We start from the raw sequence: 21,676 nt of genomic DNA, 5'->3' as shown, positions 1-21,676 counted from the left end.
ATGCTAAAGAGATACTCATTCATTTTGAGAGATTGTGTCACAGTCTTGAGGCCATTTTTTTCTTTATTGTGATTTCATTCCCCTGCCCCATATGGGCAGGGGAGGGCTGTCAGCGGCACAATCCGCCGCTCTTCAGCCGAGTGACAGCTTAAAATAAGAATAAAATGTTACATACATAAGGCGATAAAGGGGAACTTAGAATAATGGGAGAAAATTGAGGTAAAAATTAGACTAATACAGAGACATTCATGGAGGACAGTTAAAAAAAGTCATCAGAAAGTTAAAAAACACAGTTGGAGAATCTTCAAAACTCAGAGAAGACCCTGAATGGACATGCACACGTTAAAAGTCGGCCACAGTAGTAAAAACACACCAGAACAACACACTTATAACCCACTTGGAGCACACACGAAGAAGAATAAAACTGCTAGGTGGGACCTGACGAGAGGAAGGTCAGAGAGGATGGAAAAGGAGGGGAGAGCAAGGGGCAATAGAGGAAGCGGCAGGATGAAGAGAGTAGGGGCATCAGTGGGTACACGAAGAGGCAGGAGACACGTGGGGCGGGAGATGAAGAGGGAAGACAGGGAAGGAGGGAGTGTAGAGACACTGAAAGGGGACACAAGAGAGGGAGGGGGAGTAGGAGGGGGAAGCCACTCAGGAGGAGAGAGAGGGAGGAGAGGGAGGGAGGAGAGGGAGCCCTGAGGAGGAGGCAAGAAGATAGGGTTAGAGTTGGTAGGAAGGGTAGACGTCAGGGCGAAGCTCATCATCCAGGAGGGGCAGATGGTGGAAGTTGTGTCGGGAAAGGAGATGCAGTGTGTGGAGATGGAGAGAGGGTGGGACACAATGGTAAAGGCGCGGGAACTGGTTTAGGAGTGGAGAGGAAGGGAGACACCAGGGAGTGAGGGGGGTCAAGGTGGCGGATGTGTTCCAGGAAAAGGAGAAGGTGGGGGAAGGGGATGAGGTCGTAGAGGATGGGGGATGGAAGGCGGATGCAGAAGGCGAGGTGGAGCGCATGGCATTCGAGGATTTGGAAGGCTTTATAGAACCGTGGAGGGGCAGAAATCCAAGCTACACTGGCAGAACAGAGGATGGGGCAGATCAAGGATTTGTAGGTGTGAAGGATGGTGGAAGGACTTGAGCCACAAGTAGGAGTTAATTGAACTTTTCAGATTACCAAAAGATGGCTGAGCATCTTGTTGAAGACAGCAGTGTCGGACTGAAAGAATATGTGACAGGTTTGTTTCTTTTGGGACTTGCAGAAACAGCGTGTTTGTGTTCGGTTGCAGTGTGATAAAGGGCGCCGGCCGCTCTTCGTCGCAGCTGCAGCTGCAGGCCCAGTCCCAGCAGCTGCAGCTGTTCCCGCCGGCGCTGCCACCTGTCGACACGCCGAGGGAGTCTCTCTCCAACTGCTTGCATAACCTCGACAGCCACGAGTGGTGAGTACAATGCTGCTACAGGTAATGGTGACGCTTTTAGACAAACACAACAGTGGCACATAAATAAATATGCGTTGGTTTAGCTCAATATTTCAGACCATGTTGACTTTGTAACGATCTAGACACAATGCGTGGTGATAAACATAAAAAACGATTACGTTCCCCAAAACAGTGTCACAGATGGGACATAGATGGGAGCATCAGACAGTTCTTTATCTGCAGAGAGGGGGAGTTCAGTATCTCCAAAAGTGGTCACATACCTTCCTGAGAAGCGTTCTATAACTATCTGCAGTTTGCTTTCTCACACATCTACAGCAGTTTTAAGATCCAGAGACGCCTCTGAACGACCTTGGAATCCATTCTTTAACCTGCAAGACATTCTTTCAGCAAAACAGTCCGAGGCATACAGGCATTAACATATATGAGAATAACGTCTGCACATGTGACAATATTTGTGTGTAGTATCTCATCTGTTTCCCTGTGGTTCGACATCCGATTCGCCCACCAAACGTGACGCTAAATCATACCAGACCCCGTACCCCACTCCCATTATGGTACAGACTAAGATTTTAACATCCGGCGAATGTGTAGCGAGAATGTTTCTGAAAACTGACTAAGAATTTACATGCGAATAGAAAACGTATCCTTTTAGTAACGGTCCAACTCATGTGATAGTGATTCCACACTATTGGAGAGACGCAGTCAATCCGCATACATAACGACTGCTCAAAGCCTCTGATAAAGCTGGATTGTGTTGTATAAAACCAAATGTCGGTTATGTTGCAAGATAGTCAGATGGTCACTCTGGATTGCCATGTATTTGGATGTCTTATAATTAAACCTCTTAAGTGACTATTTGTGCTGTGTGGCATGTCTGAAAGTGAACTGCCTCAAGGCATTCGAAGATTAAATCCTGTAAAACACTGTCTGCACAGCATGTTTGTGGCGGCCTGGCGTCTTTTTGACTGGAGCAGAATTGTCTTCAGTGATGAGCCCCGCTTCAATCTGAGCCCTGATGACCAGAAAAGACTTGTCTTGGGACGACCCAGACAGCGGTGGGACACCACCCTGACTATCGCCCGCCAAACCGCCTGACAACCAGGAGTCATGGTCTGGGGTACAATTCCTTTTCGTATCAAGGACCCTTTGTCTTCGTGCTTGCCAAACTCTACTTGGGCCAGAAAGCTGCTGGATCTCTCCCCAGTTGAGAACATTTGGGGCATTATGGGCAGGGCCCTCCAACTAGCCCGGGATTTTGACATCTTACGCACCAATTGGACATAATTTGGCATGATATCCTTCTGGAGGACATCCAACACCTCTATCTATCAATCTCACGCCGAATAAGTGTTTGCATAAGGACCAGATGTGGACCAACGGGTTATTCACTTGCTCAATTTGTGAAGCTCTTTCTCTTGAATAAAAATCCGATTTTTCTGAAATTATGATCATTTGTTTGTCTGTACATGTACATCACATCTACAGATTTCTGTCCCATTCAGAAAATGCCTTTGTGGTGCGTCGAGAGTGTTATAATAAAGGACAACACAGCTCATGTAGGCTGTGTGACGAGGACTTGCTGCTGCGAGGTCCCCCTTCTCCCCTTTCTCCAGTGTTCCACTGGACTCGACCCATGTGAATTCATTGACCATCTTGACAGCACATGTGAAGCTAGGCATGGGTCGAGATTTAAGTAGAATTTTTCCTGTTTCATAGAACTCTTTTTCGTTTTCAGTCACAGAACGCTCAGATAATAAACTCATTTTATAAGAATTATACTACATAATAGTCTTACATGGCGTTATGTGGTAGAATTGAGTGTGCACGTGCTCCAAATGCAAAATCACAATTGTACCATGACCAAAATAATAATGGCTCTGCCGTTCTCGCGATATTCGTGGATCAGACTCGGGAGAAAGAGGAGAATGGGAAGAAAAGTGAAGAAACATTGTAAACGACTCTCAAGATTTCCTCACAAATTGAAATCGTCTAATCCAATGGTAGGCAATCCTTAAAAAGGAAAGTATATGCGAACTTGGCTAAAATTGGTAGGACAGGTAGAAATTATGGGTCGAGAAGAGGGATGCTGTCCAAGTTGCATTGGGACAGGATATGAGGTGCCTGGAGATGGAGGGATGGATGTGTCGGGTATAAATACGAGTGGCCTCAGCCCACCTGGTATATCCCACTGACTGTCACTGGTACGGAGTACTCCTCATGTGTGGCCCACGCCCGTGTTGCAGGGAGCAGGTGCTGTCGGCCATGCCGGTGCTGGTGCGACTGGTGCGCCACCACCCCGACTCGGTGCTGTTGCAGGCGCCCGCCGTCGCGGCAGCACTGTCGCGCCACGTGCGCAACCTGCGCTCACAGGTGGCGCGAGCTGCCTGCCAGGCGGCGGGCGAGTTCTTCGTGGGGCTGCGGCGCACGCCGGACCTGGTAAGATGCGAACATTAGTTTCTACTTGCCATTTGTATAGTTCACTCGTAAGCAACGGAATCTGTGACTTACTTGCCGACTTACATGTCTCAGGTAAGCTTCAGGTATGTGTAAGACTGATGATGTATCATTGATAAGTTGGAAGATATACAATATTACCTTCTTTCTACGTTGATCTGTTCTCACATTAAGCCTACTCAGACTGAAAGTCACAGAATGAAATGTCAGAACATTCCAAAATACATGTCAGATGGACAGAATGCATACAGACTGTTAGTGTAACGAAGCAAATCAGAATGAGAAATCGACTTCAACCATTCTAAGGATGAAAGTTTTGATTTTAGCGTTAAGCCGGATTCACACGCACAACGAAAGTATCGCCACAAGTCAAGTCATTCTGAAGTGGCGCTGTGAGCCACCGTTCACACAGGACGCCACAAATTCTTCGTAACTGCGCAGTTTGCAAAATGGCGTCACCTGTCTCAGCTGATTAAATGGCTGTACATATTACTAAATAAGATGTTTTGGAAACATAATAAACGTAAAACATTACTCACCAAAGTGTTTCTCGTCTCTCTTTTCTCGACTACATGTTTTAAGTACCGGTCTGCAGCTTCAAACCAAGCAAGGCTGGGTTTATAAATACCGTCTGTACACGCACCACTCTTAAGAGGTTTCAGTGCTTTTTTATTTTCATTCATGTAATCATTTCGAATGCTTCGAATTTTTAATTTTGTTGTAGCTACTTCAATTCCAGGTACATATTCACTGTTTATTATTTCAATTAATGCAACATCTCTCAAATTTCTATCTTTGTATGATTCGCTTTTGTGGTTCCAAAGGCATTCTCGTTCTTGATATACCTCCAAGAATCTCATAATTGTCGCTGTTGACCACTGTTTCAACATATTAATAGCAAACGCACAAACAAAAGCACTATCTGCGAACGAATACGCACTAGAAAGGTTTGAATCCAGCCGCGAGGTATCAATCGAATGACGTTATTCGATTGTGGAGAAGGCAAAATGGCGCTACAAAGTAGAACCAAGTTCAACTTTTTGTGGCGTGACAAAAGTTGCGCTTTTTAAATAGCGCTACCGAAAACTAGGAGTTCACACATGCACCTACAAATCAACTGCAGTTCGCCATTAGTAGTGGCGATTCTTTTGTTGCCTTTGTGGACCCGGCTTTAGTGATATGAAACTGGTAGCATCTGTTGACACTGAAAGATAACGTGTTCCCACTGTGCACTCTCATATTATAGTAGTGTATTTTGTGCTGTTGTGTGCTTTGTTTTGGTTATCCTTTATGAAGATTACGTGACGACATCGATACTTTTGCAACATGGTTCATCCACAAAAGAAGCCAAATAAAATGTTGCAACCCCTGAGCTCAGGCGTTCTAATATGTCAGAATGACTGAGAGGTACAGTTTGGGAGATAGGGTTCACTCACGCTGAAGCATGCAGAGAAACATCGGCAAGTGGGTAATTGACTTTATTGCATTGAAGATACACAGCCAGCCTTCCACTGATCCCAGTGATGACGCAACATAGAGTATGTGTGCGCATCAACACCAATGCCAACGCCACAATCTGCTGTATCAGCATCCAATATCTCAACCTTCCAGACGTAACACTCTTAGTCACGCCATGGCTAAGTGGCTGCCCCATGTGTTGGTTGCACCAGCAGTCCATGACACGACTGACTGCTCCCTCAAGCACAACTTGTGCACCCCATGTAGAGCGCTGAAGGGACACAGCCAATTGCCATAGTTGTAGTAAGCCTTAGCAGCTGTACTCGTCTGCCCAGGACAGCCGAGTAAGTGCCCACAGACAGCTCTGCACCTGGGAGGCCATGAGTTCACATCCTGCATGCAGCAGCTTCTAGTCCACTGGAGGCAGAGGCTATCAGGTCTCTCGCTCCTCGCGCCAGTGCAGCTCCAAGGTGCGGCCCTCCCTTCCAATGATATGGTGCATCTGTGCAACAGTGGTTGGTGGTAGTTTCAGGTAGCCAGTTGGCCACCAATGTCAATCACCAGAGGTCATCGTGGTTGGCCTACAACTTAGACAGTCGTCATTCTCTTTGGTCCTAGGTGTAGACAGAATGGCAACAGGACTGACTGGTTTGAGCCTCCAAGCTCGCTTATTTATACGTCTCTTCCCTGCGCCTCTGACTTAGTTTCTCTGGAGCAGAGAAGTGGGGTGTTCTTTGATAATTACAATGTCAGCTTCCCTTAGCCCCCTTCTGCCCCTACACACAGGATACTCGGCACTGTTGTAACTGCAACATATGGATTCTTCACAGCAAAACTGTGCCCTGTGCTGCCCTGACTACTTCACACTTGTATATAGTGCCTGCCAGGCCATGCCGTCTCACCTGCTGTGAGTTAACAAGCATTTCGCTCTCATTTAAGTATATGGCCGAAAGAGCCAGCCGTCAGGAATTGTGAAACGAACTATGTCGTCTGGACCGGGTGCCACAAACGGCGCAGATACACCACGAGATGCGGAAACTCACAGGCGTCTATTGTCTATCGAGGCCTAAGCGCTGTAGTGTGTAAGTGAGACAGACGAGAACGTACATCATAGGGAAAAAACATGCCAGTAGAAGGCTTTTGTGGCCAAGGAGACGTATCAGTGTTAAATATGGCGGACCTAAGATCGGCCATAATGGGAAATATTTATGGAAACTATTCAGTTCTGTAGTATTGCAAGGAATCAAGTCACAGTAATTTTCTCTTGCCATCCTCCATAAATTTTCATAAAGAACAGTGGGTAAGGTAAAAAGACTCTTTATATTATCTTCTGAATATTTCTGATATAACTGTATATGTCTCCTCGAGTGAATAAATGTCGATGTTTTAAGATCTTTGGACTTCACTTTTCCTGCCCTTTTACTTCTCAACAGCGTGGAAACTTCACCACATAAACTTTGTCAAGAACATACATTACGTGCTTTGCTGTAGCCATTAAAAATTCTATTGTTGTATCATTCTGCTACTGTATTCCAACTCTGCAATAACCTGCATGTGTGAACTTGGAAATCCTTACTAGAGTCAGAAACCATCTAGACTCCAACATACCCCTTAAGAGCCAATGTTAATACACTTAACAAACTGGAAATACGTTATCCGAAATTTGGTTGTAACTTGGGATGGGGAATTGCTACAAAAGCAGTTAATAACTATATTTTAACAGTAATTGATAATTAAAATGATATAAAGGGAACACTACCTACTTTAAATAAAACTGAAATCAAAATAGAATGGTGATTCGTTAGAAAAGTTCGACTTCATATACAATAAAACCAACAGACTGACAATACAAATCTAACATGATAGACTATTTATCAGTACAAATATGATGTACATGGAACTATAATAGATTGAAGCTGCATGTCTCTCACTGACATGAGTAACCACAATGAGTCTGAATTTCGCTATGCAGTTGTTGGTTGTCCAAACTAAAAGTAAATGAATCTATGATGATTAAAATACTACTGCATATCATACTATGTCATTGTATAAATTACTTAAAAACTTAAAACCAACGTTTGGACAGTATTACAACGGCCTTCCTCAGGCAATTGCTGCCCTGAGGAAGGCTGTTGCGGTCGAAACATTGGTTTTAAGTTTATAATTAAAATATTTTATACAGTGACACAGTACAATACCCAGAAGATTTTTAATGATCATGATACCGGCTGCAGAAGCCTATGTAGCTATGTCAAAAGAACCTAACTGGAATCTAACAACCCTTATAAAATGGTTAACTCCCTCTTATGAAGCTGGTTCTACACAAAATGCTTATGAATCTCGTGTTGTGTTAGTGGACGTGAAGATGGGGTAGCACAAGATCTGCACCAGCCCAGAATCTGTGGGTCACACTAAGTCATCTGCATGACGTCCCGGCGCAGTACACCAGAATGATCGTCCTCTCACCAATCGAACAAGTAAAGTCTCATCTAAGATCACTGATTCCAGAGTGTTCACGCCTTGCGTCCCTGCAACCGACTCCCCCATTTGCACCTGCACTGCAGCAAATAGCAATCAGGCAAAATGTTATTTACTTCTTTCCAATGGCGTGAAACTACAATGTTAAATAGTTTCCCAACTAACAACATATCAAGCAGAGTGCCAGTCAGGGCACACTCCCCTCTCAAAGTCTGTAGTGGAAATGCCTGTGTGATGTCAAACGGCAATAGGAAAGTCGGACCATTGTTCATTCAATCCAACACACCAAGCGAACGTGACGGTAACTGCTCTAGGTCCCATTCCCACAGCAACAGGCTTGATCTCTTCAAGAACAGTGAGTCCTCTCCAGATGTTAGCAGCTGGCAGGCCAGCCTGTAAGACTCAGACCTACTAGTTGGGCTCTGGACAGTACCATACAGCACAACACCGAAAATCCCGTCCTTCTTTGAGTGACTCAAGACTCCTGAAAGCCTCACTTGAGTGTCTCTACCACCTGTGTAATCCAGTGGCCTAACCATCTGAGTGCCGAGCGGACTGTCCCATTATTTCCAGTGTTGTGTGCCTCTTTATATGGTCCTTTAAATATCAGTAGCCACGCAAATTACCATGACAAAGTGCACAGAAGGGCTTCAGGGCACCGTATGCTAGCCACAGCTATATTTCCACTGGTGCCTCAGAGTAGCTTATACGGTAGAGTACTTGCCTTCGAAAGGTAAAGGTCAGGAGTTTAATCTGCCAGGAAGTTTCATATCAGCGCACTCTCTGCTGCAGAGTGAAAACTTCGTTCTGAAATAACGTTGTTATTTCAAAGTCGTACCAATTTAGTCCAAGCATTGCAGCCATACAAACAACTCGTGTCGATATTTCTTCACTCTGCGCTTAATTCATTAAATTAACACAAAATCAGAAGTTTACAGGCTTGGATGACTTTCGCTAACTATCCCTCAGGGCTCATAGGATAGCAGACAATGATTTCATCCACCAAAGCTCTGCAGTAATTGCGTCATTCTGATGTCTTACGGATGAGCCCAAGTTGTCTAACCGTGAATATTTGCAAAATCCTTCCTCGTCATGAGATCAGTCCTTCTCAGTTCAAAGCCAGCGACTGAATTTTTAATTTTTTCCACCACATCTGCAGCTATGTTGGCTCTTTCTCTTTCAGTTAATCCAATGTGACATAAATCGTTGACGTAACCACCAAATATTAAGTGGCAGGACCACTAGCGATCTGCGGTCTTAGTAACTTTAATCTTCGAGATAGAGTGATCTGAGCGATGTCGTCTCACAGTACCATCATCAGCCACTTCAGAGGGCAGGTTTTTTTTATTAACTAAGACATCTCTTTTTGTCTTCTCAGTATTTTCTTTCCATTCTTCAAAATCAGAAAACGACGAGAGCTGCAAATTTTCTGTAGTAATCTAAACATAATGCATCACGTCTAGATAGTCTACTTAGCACTTTCCTGACGATGCTTCAAAAGCAAAGACAGCAATTTACTTTCTTCCTTCCAATTGCGTTCCTTGAAGTCTTACCATGATAATCTCACTGGTGGCGCTTGAAGCTGAATTCATAGTTGAAATTTTTGTTACTGGCTTTACGCTGACCAATTTAAGACTGGTGACTTTTTTGGAAAGATGTGATTACATTCAAGTTTTCAGGGTGAATCTTCGAATCGTGTTCTTTCAGATGTTTCTTAAATTTATATTGCTTCTCGAATGCTGAACTGCTTGCACTGTTTCACATCAAAATAGAAAAAAAAAGATTTTTTCATGAATGCCAAACAGCTAAAATCTGAGTTGCCGTTTGACCATTGGTGGGTTTGGTACTGGAAGTTATTGAATCCAATTGGTTTTTGGCCCCGCTGCGCTAGACTTTGTTGGTTGCATGTGCTGGCGTAACGTGCTTAATAATGTGCACTGTTTCCATTTGAAGACTCCGTTGGTCTTTATGATTGTGGTTCGTACGTTGACGGCAGATTATGCCTCGGCCCTTAAGATGACACTTATCTGCGTAGAAACTCATGCATCTTTTGAATAAACGACGTTGGATTACAATACAGCTGTTGATTTCAATTATGATTATTCGAGTATGTCTAATACTGAGTCATTGGGAACAGAAAATCTGACATAACTATTTCGAAGAACCCATTCTGGCACTCTCCTAGATTATTTAAGGAAACCATAGCAAAATCTAAATAATAACAGTGACTTGCAGTGCACTCGTACGAAATACGAGTCCAGTGTCAAGCCAGTACAGCACGTCGTTTGACCTCTTACGAGCACTGTCATGATGGAAATAAAAGAAAGGTTCAAGAGTGGGATTAAAATTCAAGGTGAGTGATGTCAATGATAAAATTCGCTGATGAGACGGCTGTCCTCAGTGAAAGTGAAGAAGAATTGCAGGATCTGCTGAATGGAATGAGTACAAAGTATAGATTGAGAGTAAAACAGGCAAATACTAAAGTAATGAGAAATAGCAGAGATGAGATCAGCTAGAAAGTTAACTTCAGGACTGGTGGTCAGAAAGTACATGAAGTTAAGGAATTCTGGTACTTGGGCAGCAAAATAACCTAAGACGGACAGAGCAAGGAGAACATAAAACGCCGACTAGCACTGATAAAAAGAGTATTGCTCACCAAGAGAAGCCTACTGGCATCAAACATAGGCCTTAGTTTGAAGAAGAAGTTTCTGGGAATGTACATCTAGAGCACAGCACTGTACGGCAGTGAGACTTGGACTGTGAGAACACTGGGACAGAAGAGCATAGAAACATTTCACACGTGGTGCTACAGAAGAACGTTGAAAATTACGTGGACTGATATGGTAAGAAATGACGAGGTTCTCCGCAGAATCAGCGAGGGACGGAACATATGGAAAACACTGTCATGAAGAAGGGAAAGAATAATAATACTTCTGTTGAGACATCAGGGAGTAGCCTCCGCAGGACTCATCTGAACTGTAGAGGACAGATGTTGGAATATATCCAGCAAATTTATTGAGGATTTAGGTTATAAGTGCTACTCTGATAACAAGAGAATAAATCATTGTGCCCCACATCAAACCGGTCAGAAGACTGATGACTCAAAAAACAAAAAAGAAGAAGAAGAAGACCTATCACCAACTGGCAACTGTTGTAGCACATGAAGAGAAGTCGGTAAACTGGGTAGATAGCTCTAAACTTTTGGTTGCACTTACTGATTGAATGTTGAACACGAAGAAACATATTACTCACCTGCTCAAACATTTAAGTTCAGTTACTTTTGCTTTTTTTGACTGTACCATCACAATACATATATTCCCTAACTAAATTCGTCCAGAATAATCCATCACAATTTGAGAAGAATAGTGATGTGTACACCTACAACACCAGCGGTAAAGATAACCTTTATTATCTATTATTACAACTGTCACTGGCTCAGAAAGGAGTTCAGTATGCAGCAACAAAAATGTTTGATCATCTGCTCAATACTGTAAAAGTCTGACAGGTAACAAAGCAAGTTGTAAATCTACCATAAAATCATTTTTCCTGGACAACTCCTTCTATTCCATGGACGACTCTTCAAAAATCAATAACCAAAAAGAAGGAATAAAACTAGTTTTCAAGTGTAGTTGCATGATCAGGACTAAAAAATTATATTTACATTGATTTTAAGGCTAATCATGTATACATATGCTGTAAACGCTGACTTGTTCATCATTTCGATAAAAGACTCATTCAAATGGTCTATGGAACATGTAACCAACTAATAAACCGCCAAGGAAGATGGCGCTTTAGTAGGAGACTAGACCCACAGTCAAGAGCCTGATTTCCTTTCCCAGTCCGAGCTTCCACTCTGTCTCTAATGACCTCGTCGTTGATGGGACGCTAAACTCTGACCTCCCTTGTGGGATCTACTCTCCAACAAGACATTCTTATTTTCATCACGGTATCCCTAAATATCTTAAGATGAATGCCAGGTTGAGACTTCAATTATTATTAATCATGTGAACAAATGCTACGTATTTAATAACCTCAAATTTGATGGGACAATAATACACAGAATTCGTTTTCTTTGCGACCATAAGGTCACTGCAATTTCTTGGATTTTAAGGGGACCGCACTATGGTTCAGGCCGAAAAAAATCGATTTTCGGTTTTAATCATATTTCGATAGATTAAGGTTTTATTTAAATACTCTGAAAAGGATTTTGCTGAAAAATTTTTTCAGTCATTTAAAGAGCATTTTCCTACCACGTGTGTTTATCTGCCAAGCCCACTTTTCTGCATATATTTTAGATCTTTATATCCCCCGACATTGCACGTTAGGAATTGTTTTCATTCTCGAGTATGTTGGCTATCCTTGGAACGCAATGGTCGGTATTCTTTTGTTTCTGCTGTTTGTAAACAACACACTCTCAAACACTCGGTTAGTTTTGTTCAAGTGTGATTGCGAGTAGTTGTTATACTTACGTTTGCAGGGCTTGTTTACAAGTGTTTTGTTGTGTTTATTTGAGATAACGAAACATAAAGGAATCTTCAAGAAACGACAATTTAGAGGAAACAAGTTTAGAAAACTTTCTGTAGAAGAGATTATGTCGCCTGGCAACGATTCTTCTATTTGTAATTCAACAACTGCATCATCACAGAAGCTCTCACCATTTCAAGAGAGCTACAACGAATTTACTGTAAGTGACAAGGGGTGCAGTAACATTATTATAAATTTGAGAATATTATCAGATGTAATTTCTAAATTTGTACAATGTAGACAGTGTGGTTAGTCACAGAGTGTGAAAATTTGCGAGAGTGCCAGTGGGACAAAAGGACTAGCAATTGCTTTGGATTTAATTTGAACTGAATGTTCAGCTGTGATTTCATTAGTAGTTCTTCAAAACAAGATGCAAGTGGCCCTTATGAAATCAATACTAGATTATTTTGTGCCTTATGGTCCATTGGCAATGGCATGGCTCCAGGGAGAACAATTAGTTCAGTGATGAACTTACATCAACCACCAAACAAATTTGAAAAACTGACTGCAATATTAGAGAAAGATGTATGTGAGGTCAGTGAGGAAAGCATGAAACTGCCTGCTAGGGAAACAGTGGAAGAAAATGATTGATGTTCAGATATTGCAGTTGCACTTGATGGAAGTTGGCAGAAAAGAGGACATAATTCTCTGAATGTACTAGTGACTGCCACGAGTGTAATATACTGGAAAAGTGTGATGTGGAGATAATGTCTAAATACTGCAAATGTTATAAAGTCAGTGAACATAAAGAACACAACTGTGGGGCTAATTTTAGAGGAACAAGTGGTGGTATGGAAGTTCATGAAGTACAACAAATATTTCATCGGTACAGCAAATATTTGGGCGATTGTGACAATAAGGCATACAACAATGTGATGAACTCTAAGCCATATGGAGATGCCATTATTAGCAAAATAGAATGTGTACGCCATGTTCAAAATCGTTTGGGAACAAGGCTGAGAGAACTAACTGTTGATATGAGAGGAAAAAAATTAGAAGATGGAAAATTGTCAATCGGACAGGGTCGGTTAACTAAAACTGAAATAGAAAACTTGCAGGTGTATTATGGGCTGGCAATTAGGAGAAATAAAGACAATCTGGAGGCAATGAAGAGAGATGTTTGGGCCAAATTCTTCCATAAGTCCTCTACTGATGATAAGCCATGTCATGGATTGTGTCCATCAGGAGAAAATTCGTGGTGCAAATAGAATAGGGCTCAGGCAACTGGAGAATCTTATTCTCACCAGCACTCTCTTCCTGCTGCTGTTATTACAGCAATTAAACCTATTTGCAGAGACCTGGCTCATCCTGACCTTCTAAGGAAATGTCTGCATGGGCAGACACAGAACCCAAATGAATGTTTCAACAGCATAATTTGGAACCACCTTTCTAAAACTGTATGTGTAGGCATGCATACAATGAAACTAGGAGTTCATGATGCTGTTATTACATTCAGTTGTGGTATCACTGGAAAGTGTTGGATACTGAAAAATCTGGGAATTAATCCTGGTGAAAATATGATCACTGGGCTGCAACATTGCGATAAAATGAGGATAGACGATGCAGACAGGTCTGCATCTAATACGGCCAAGAGCGCAAGACAAACGTCCAGGAAGGTGATAAAGAAGCTCGAAGACCTGCTAGAGGCCAAGGAAGGGCCATCATATGCAGCAGGACAGTTTTAATTAACTGTAAGTAACAAATTTCAAAAGTTTTTTTCTTTAAAGTCAATTTCCCGCAAACTAAAATTTTCAGTGCATATGCCCCATTATATCAGAAACTATCATAGATAAATGAATGAAATTTTCAGAGACTCTGCATAACATAAAAGGCCACCTCTGGCACTACATTCACTAATATTCCCCCATTAGGAAGTTCACAAAAAAATATTTTCTGCAGAAAAAACTTAATATTTTTTGTTAATAAATTTAAAAAAGTATTTCTCAAAAACTATAAAATGGATGAAGTAGATTTTAGGAGAGTTGACTCTTCTAGCGGCATGTAATATACAGTAAACATATTAAGGTCCTCCATCAAATAGTTTTACTTGCCTAAATCAACATGGGTTAGATAGGCAGGGTGTCGTCCCCTTAAGTGGAACATTAACTTCTCCCATTTCTGGTTTCACATACCTCTTCTATCAGGCCCACATACTAAATTAGTGATCATGAAGACACAATAGCTACACTGACCAGCACTGAGTCTATTTTGTGTTCCGCAGGATGTGGAGGAACTGGTAGGCTCGCTGTTTCACCGGTCCGCAGACACAAACAGGTTCCTGCGAGCTGACTGCAACGCCGCCCTCGACAAGATGGCGGATGTATTGCCTCCAGCACGTGCCGTCCAACTCATTGTCTCCAAAGGTGCCAGGTAGGTTCCGACACAGCCTAACGGTAAAAGTATTTGAGGTTGCGCCACACTATTGTCATTGGAAACAAATTGCATCTCGTTAGCCCAGTATTCCAATGTTATGATTATTAGCTGGTCCAGAAATGTGAAATCTGGTTTTATCACATAACACAATCTTTTCCTTAATATTAATGTATTTGTGTGTTGTCCAGTACACCATGTGCATTACAGAATACGTCTTTAGCAGGTGTTTTAGGCATCCAGAATTCTCATACTGTCTGTTGAAAACATTGCATAATTTTGAAAGTTATTTACTCAGACTCTATCGTTCGTTCGTTCAAGAGAATCTAAATGTTTACCTGCTTTTCACTCTAAACTGAATGTACTCTCCTCTGTTATAAAAACGTTGGACAGAATGCGAACAGCATGTCTCAGTGCACACATTTGCATAAAGACAAAACTAACTGGCGTTTACTGTGCAGGAAATTACATCTACACCGACATGGATACTCTGCAAATCACATTCGAGAGCATGGCAGAGGGTTCATCGAACCACCTTCACATTTCTCTATAATTCCAATGTCGTACGACGCGCGGAAAGAATGAACATCTATATCTTTCCGTACGAGCTCTGTTTTCCCTTATTTTATCGTGGTGATCGTTCCTCCCTATGTAGGTCGGTGCCAAAAAAATATTTTCGCATTCGGAGGAGAAAGTTGGAGATTGGAATTTCGTGAGAAGATTCTGTCGCAACGAAAAGCGCCTTTCTTTTAATGATTCCCAGCCAAAATCCTGTATCATTTCTGTGACATTCTCTACCATATTTCGCGATAATACAAAACGTGCTGCCTTTTCTTTTTAATTTTTTCGATGTACTCCGTCAGTCCTATCTGGTAAGGATCCCACACCGCGCAGCAGTATTCTACAAGAGGACGGACAAGCATAGTGTAGGCAGTCTCCTTAGTAGGTCAAAACGCAGACTTTGGTTAGCCTTCCCCACAACATTTTCTATGTGTTCCTTCCAATTTAAGTTGTTCATAATTGTAATACCTAGGTATTTAGTTGAATTTACGGCTTTTAGATTAGACTGATTTACCGTGTAACCAAAGTTTAACGAGTTCCTTGTAGCACTCATGTGAATGACCTCACACTTTTCGTTATTTAGGGTCAACTGCCACTTTTCGCACCATTCAGATATCTTTTCTAAATCGTTTAGCAATTTGTTTTGATCTTCTGATGACTTTATAAGTCGATAAACGACAGTGTCATCTGCAAACAACCGAAGACGGCTGCTCAGATTGTCTACAAAATCGTTTATATAGGTAAAGAACAGCAAAGGGCCTATAACACTACCTTGGGGAACGCCAAAAATCAGTCCTATTTTACTCGATGACTTTCCGTCAGTTACTACGAACTGTGACCTCTCTGACACGAAATCACAAATCCAGTCACATAGCTGAGACGATATTCCATTAAATCAAAATTGTTACTCAAAAATCAAAACCAAAATCAAACTGCGCACTGCCTAAAAAATTTGAACACTGAAATTATGTAGTAACGTTGTGTAGAAATATACACTGTTCTCTGGTCCATTAAGAATCTGAATTACAAAGAAACTTCTTAGAAATTGCGCAATGGAAACTTGAGATGAGAAACGGAAAAACTAACAAAAAATGAAAAGAATCTCACCTGAAAAATTACGACGTAATCAGCATCAAGAGCACAGGAAGAAGAAATCGCGTCATTTGAAAGATGCTAAAGTAAAATTAAGCTACTGGAGGAAAGATCGAGACGTCATACTAAAAAAAACTTCTTACTTGCAATGAAAATACTAATATCTTCATTATAATGACAATGCTGTATTTTAAACTCTTATTTCACATGAACAAAACACTCACAGAAAACCAAAAACATTACTTCCTTTACAGATGTCTTACAAGGCAATGCTTTTACGATTATGCAAATTGAAATTAATTAAACTGAAATAACCTAAGCTGAGGTGGTAAATGGACTATTCTGTTGCAAGAATTTCTGGTATTATCGGTACACGCAGCAAAAAAATTATTACCTTACAAAAGATATCCATTATGCGAATCCATTCTCTGTGTTCCATAAATGCTGCGTCTGTAAACCTTCCGTCGGATTAATAATTCCTAACAATTTTCTTGAGCAAAATCCTCCTCCCATATGCACTATGCTAAAAGCTTTGCCAACTTACTCCATATCCAAGACTCGACTACTCTCCGCTCTACCATGGTACCTAGAGAGAGGTTGGCCATTCCGGCGAGTACATTCTCATTGGTCAGCGACGTGTTGCGTCACTTGGCAGCTAGCAGTCACACAGTCGCGCACTCGCTGGTGGTTATCTCAGAGAGTAAAATATTTTTCGTGTCTCTTTTCATTCGATTTTGAGCATCTCGCTAATGGGGATCAAGATGGTTCGAAACAATCAGTATTAGAAATATTCTAAAGGAAAAATAAAGCGGAAAAAGCATTGATGACAACACTTCTCAACATCCAATGTTAGCTGTAAATGCTCTTCACCACTATTTCCAGCTTAAGAACGTAACTGCGAAGAATATTTTACAATTTTGCGTGCTACTTTAGTTCAAACATATTTAATGAATGTTATGATAAAGATGACGAAACTTACCTTATGATGTTGACCCGGAAAATTTAACTCTGTTGCTGAAGGCGGTGCAGTCCAGAGCACATTAAATGAAACAACAAGTCTATTGTTACCAGTCACTGTTTATTTATCTCCACGACGCGTTTCAGAGGTTTAAACCTGCATCATCAGGTGGATTTACATTTGTTAGTATGACATTTGTGTGCGTGTTGTGTTACGATTTTTTGGAGGAACTTGTGGCACTGTCTAGTGGAGAAAACAAAACACTGTTTCAAAACATGGTTTTCGGTTTCTTTTGACAAAAAATTAAACATATATCTAACGGTAAATATAAGATAAGTAAAATTTCTTTTCGCCGATGCTCTCTTCATTGCATTTCATTTAGCTCCTTTACTCAAAAATCTAATGCGGATAAAGTTCTCGTTCTTACACACAAATCAATGATTCCCTTTTATATTTCGGGAAATCTTGATTGTACTAGTGCTGCTAATGATTCCATCACGATTTTACAACGTGAAATATTTGCTCCATGAAAAGAGGCAAAAATAATTTCGAAACTTTATATTGTAATAAATCACTCAGGTGATGGAGAAGTAAGCCCACATTACGAAAGCAACTTATCCGGTCTTGTTTCGCTGTTAATTTTGCATCGAATGACATTTTGCAGTTGTAATTCCTAATGAACTGTCGGTGTTTTTCCACTTGAACGTGATGTATCCTGCCAAGTATTTTAAGGCATCGTGACGTCTTCACTGGAGCTCGCTAGATCACTAAGCTCGCAATCACCAAACAAACCTTTGCATATAAAATACTGTGATGTTATGTGTCAGTTACTTTGTATCACAACTCGCTAGAAATAAAATTATTGAACTCGCATACCACTTCTTCTGCAGAATTTTGGTCTTCGTCCTCTGCAATGAAAGCATCAAGAGACAAAGGTAAAAATGTTGCATTATTAGTCAGTATTAGCAAGCGTCTTCTATTTTTCACTTCAAAGGGTGTGGTATATTATAAAATGCACTAAGACCACGAATTTTAGAAAGAAAATTTTCGAGACAATCTTGATTCAGTCTGACAGTTAGAATGTATGTTGCTCTAGCATTTTTCACACCTGTAAAAAGAAGTCGAAAAAGTGAATTTATTGATGTAACAAATCCTTTTTGAAATGGGAGGAGCCTTTTCTTTTCCCTACTCGCATATACGAGCAAATTTTTAAAACCCTCTTCAGGAAATTTTCTTGACTTCTAAGGTTGAAGCCATAAACACTTCTAAGAGGTACTTTCTGATCTAAGGTGTACCTCGTGTTTAACAAATCGAAAACGTGGTATGTCAATTCTATGAAACTTCCTTCACGTCCTTTATGGAGGACATATCTCACAGCTTGTGCAGTGCGCGTGGAAATAGCTGTGCAGCCAATCTAACGTTTTGATGTGTACGTCCTCTCACAAATCAAGTTAGCTTCCTATATGCGTTAGAGTACTCTCACGCAAGGTGATTCTGTCGTCAATAAAATAATTTCTTAATAATTTTAGCAAATGCATTACACTGTAAAAAAAACACGTATCCTCCTTGTTCACAGGGTTCGAAAAATTCGTCTTACTTGTGGATTCATCGGGTTATTTCCACACTACTGAATTTTTCGCTCCCATATCGCATGTAACTGCAACAGTGCGAATGCCAACTCCTTCAAATTCTGTAATGCAACAAACTACTTGCCATTGTCGCACTAAAATAGTTATATATTGGCTGGATCCACTTTGAAAATAAATTTTTGTCATAGATACCTGAAAGTTATTGTGTGGTCCAAGTGTGACATCTTCAGGTGAATCGTACCTCACAAACTGTCAGTGTTCATTTCATCGAAGCTTAGGACACCATGCTCTCAATGGTGTAAACATTGCTGCCCTAGCCTTAATTAAATCTAGTACTTCCTCTAAAATGCCTGGTTGATGCTTAAACTGTTTGGTCCATTTTTGGAGTCTTGATCGACAGGGCAAAGGCTAGCTCTTAGTTTTTAAGCAAGCATGTGCTTTTGAAGACAAAACTCTCAAAGTAAGGGCATTTGCAGTGTCCTCCGAACTGCGTTCTACACCTTTTTTTCCTTCATCAGACACCGGATTTGTCCTTCGGTGAAACGCTGAGATGGTACAGTCTTAATCTCCTTCCTTACTCTTCCCGTATTATTACCAGCAGGAACAGATGTTTTGAGAGATTCATCCTGCTTCTTAGCTTCCTTCACTGTTGCAATTTTTTACTCCAGTAAAATCTTTCTGCTCTTTACAATAGCCAATCTTTCTTCATGTCCTCGATTTCTTGTTGTTTGCTTACGACGATCGGATCAGACGAAATTTCTTTGTTAATTGACTTACCCAATTTTGTTTTCTTGGGAGACAAAATTTCCAATGTTTTGGGAGCTCTCTTCCGCACTGTTCTGATGTTACTACGGCGTTCTCTGTCTGTTAAATCGTCTTCTGTGTGGGTAGAGCCCGCTGCACCTGGTTTATTTCCCTACTAGTTAGGTATTTTCTGGGATGGAACTGCATTCTGACTTCAGCAACTTTTTGTAGCTAAAACCAACAACTCACTTTGCATGTCTCATTCGTAATCCTGTGAACGAAAATGTTCAGATCATATCCTTGCATTTTTAATTTTAATCTTATCCTCGCGTTTACAGCGAGACAACCATTCACGCTGGAGTTCTAAGTATTTCGGCAACCGATGATAAAGAACGCCTTCGGTTCTATGCCCAGAACTACTACTCTTAGCAACAGCACAATATGACGTATTTTAGCTCATTTCGCTGGGCAAATGCTGTGAACAACTCACAAGATTAGAAAAGATATCACTACGTACCGGAATATGCCACAGGTCACGATCTACACTCAAGGAAACGAGATCACAGCACTACCAACAACGGCATGAGTCCGTGCAATAGCTGCGCAGTGACGTCACGTTATGCTATGCCAGGTCGGGCGACCAGCAAACGCGCGGAAATCCGAGATTCACTCACCTGCGCTCTACAACTGAGCAAAAGATACACAAGTTGAGAGATACTACTCTCACTGCCGTAAGTCGACTATTCCACAGACGTCGCACACGACTGCTTCGCTCTCGTAACATGAAATTTCCATTCATTCTTAAATTATCTGCAATTATCCAGTTCATTTATATATCTCCACCTTTCAATTTCCACAACATTTTGTGGTGCACCACCTGTAAACCTTTAAAACACTAAAATTCTTCTATACCAGCGTGCCTGCATTCTTTGAGAGATGTTTACTTGCAGAAGTATAAAGAAAAAGAGAAAGAAAGATCTTACACAATATACTGGTTCCATGCCATAAAACGGGATCTACAAACAGAGATAAAAACAAGAAATTTAGTTTAAAATAGAAGCAAATATGAACACACTAAACTGATGCAGAGATCGCTTTTATGGCTGAACGCAGGACGCCAAATTAATGAAACACATGATCGACATCTTTTACTCGAAACCAAAAATTAGAATACTGTGGAACAAATATCAAAAACTATCTGGAAGAAAAGGATATACAAGCAGAAACACACGCAATCAGAACACCTTCAGGACAACTGTACTAACTTTTGGGACCTTTCAAGACAAATGAACGACTGGTGCCAAGTGGTGTGACGAAGGCCTTGCTAGATGCAGTGCATTAGTGAAAAACATCCGGCTTGAAAAAGAAAATGGAAGGATAACACTTATCACAATAGTTGTAGGCTTATTGTGGTCCCTAGATGACCAAATAACGAAATAAACAAGTAAGTAAATAAATCAATAAATAAAATTAACTTGGACATGGGTGACAATCAGTAACCATATTTAAGGATAAAATCAGAAAATGTTGCACAAATTTTAATTCAATGACCTGATTTTGATTCCAAATAATGTTTTCTTCATTAGAATAAATTACAGTTACTCTTTTTTGATAATTTTATTCTTATGTCTTGTATTTCTTGACCATACCCATTGCCTTTCGATGTCTGTATGTCTCTGTTCTTCAGAGTATCAGGGTGCTACCATTATTTACACTGATTGCTCTAAAACCAGGGATGAGATGGGATATGTCGTTACAACTCATGCTTATCAGTAGCAACATTTGATGCCAGGAACGTTTAATGTATTTACAGTGAAACTGATAGTCAATGACAGAGCACAAAGTTTTATTAAACAGACGTCTCTCGCCCGTGTATCTGTAGTGACTCAAAGAGTACTCCAGGCCACTGACCGATGTTACTCTTGTCACCCTGTGATATCTGCTGTTCATGACCTTCTCTCTGAACTTAGTCATACCATCTGCTCAGTAGTCGTTCTGTCTGAAGCCATGTG

General features: G+C 41.1%; 1 protein-coding gene across 1 annotated transcript in view; it reads left to right on the top strand.

Annotated features, from left to right (window-relative positions):
* The window catches only part of LOC126278654 (proline-rich protein 36-like), a 443,922-nt gene that overhangs the window by 387,044 nt on the left and 35,202 nt on the right, over positions 1 to 21,676 (top strand). The window contains exons 11-13 of the mRNA XM_049978868.1: positions 1,287 to 1,436; positions 3,680 to 3,872; positions 14,572 to 14,720. Coding sequence (XP_049834825.1) covers positions 1,287 to 1,436; positions 3,680 to 3,872; positions 14,572 to 14,720 — 492 coding nt within the window. The remainder of the gene's footprint in view (positions 1 to 1,286; positions 1,437 to 3,679; positions 3,873 to 14,571; positions 14,721 to 21,676) is intronic.

Source organism: Schistocerca gregaria, chromosome 6 (assembly GCF_023897955.1).
Source record: "Schistocerca gregaria isolate iqSchGreg1 chromosome 6, iqSchGreg1.2, whole genome shotgun sequence".
NCBI lineage: Eukaryota > Metazoa > Arthropoda > Insecta > Orthoptera > Acrididae > Schistocerca > Schistocerca gregaria.
The sequence above is the reverse complement of the archived record's forward strand: the minus strand, read 5'-3'. Positions and strand labels throughout refer to the sequence as shown.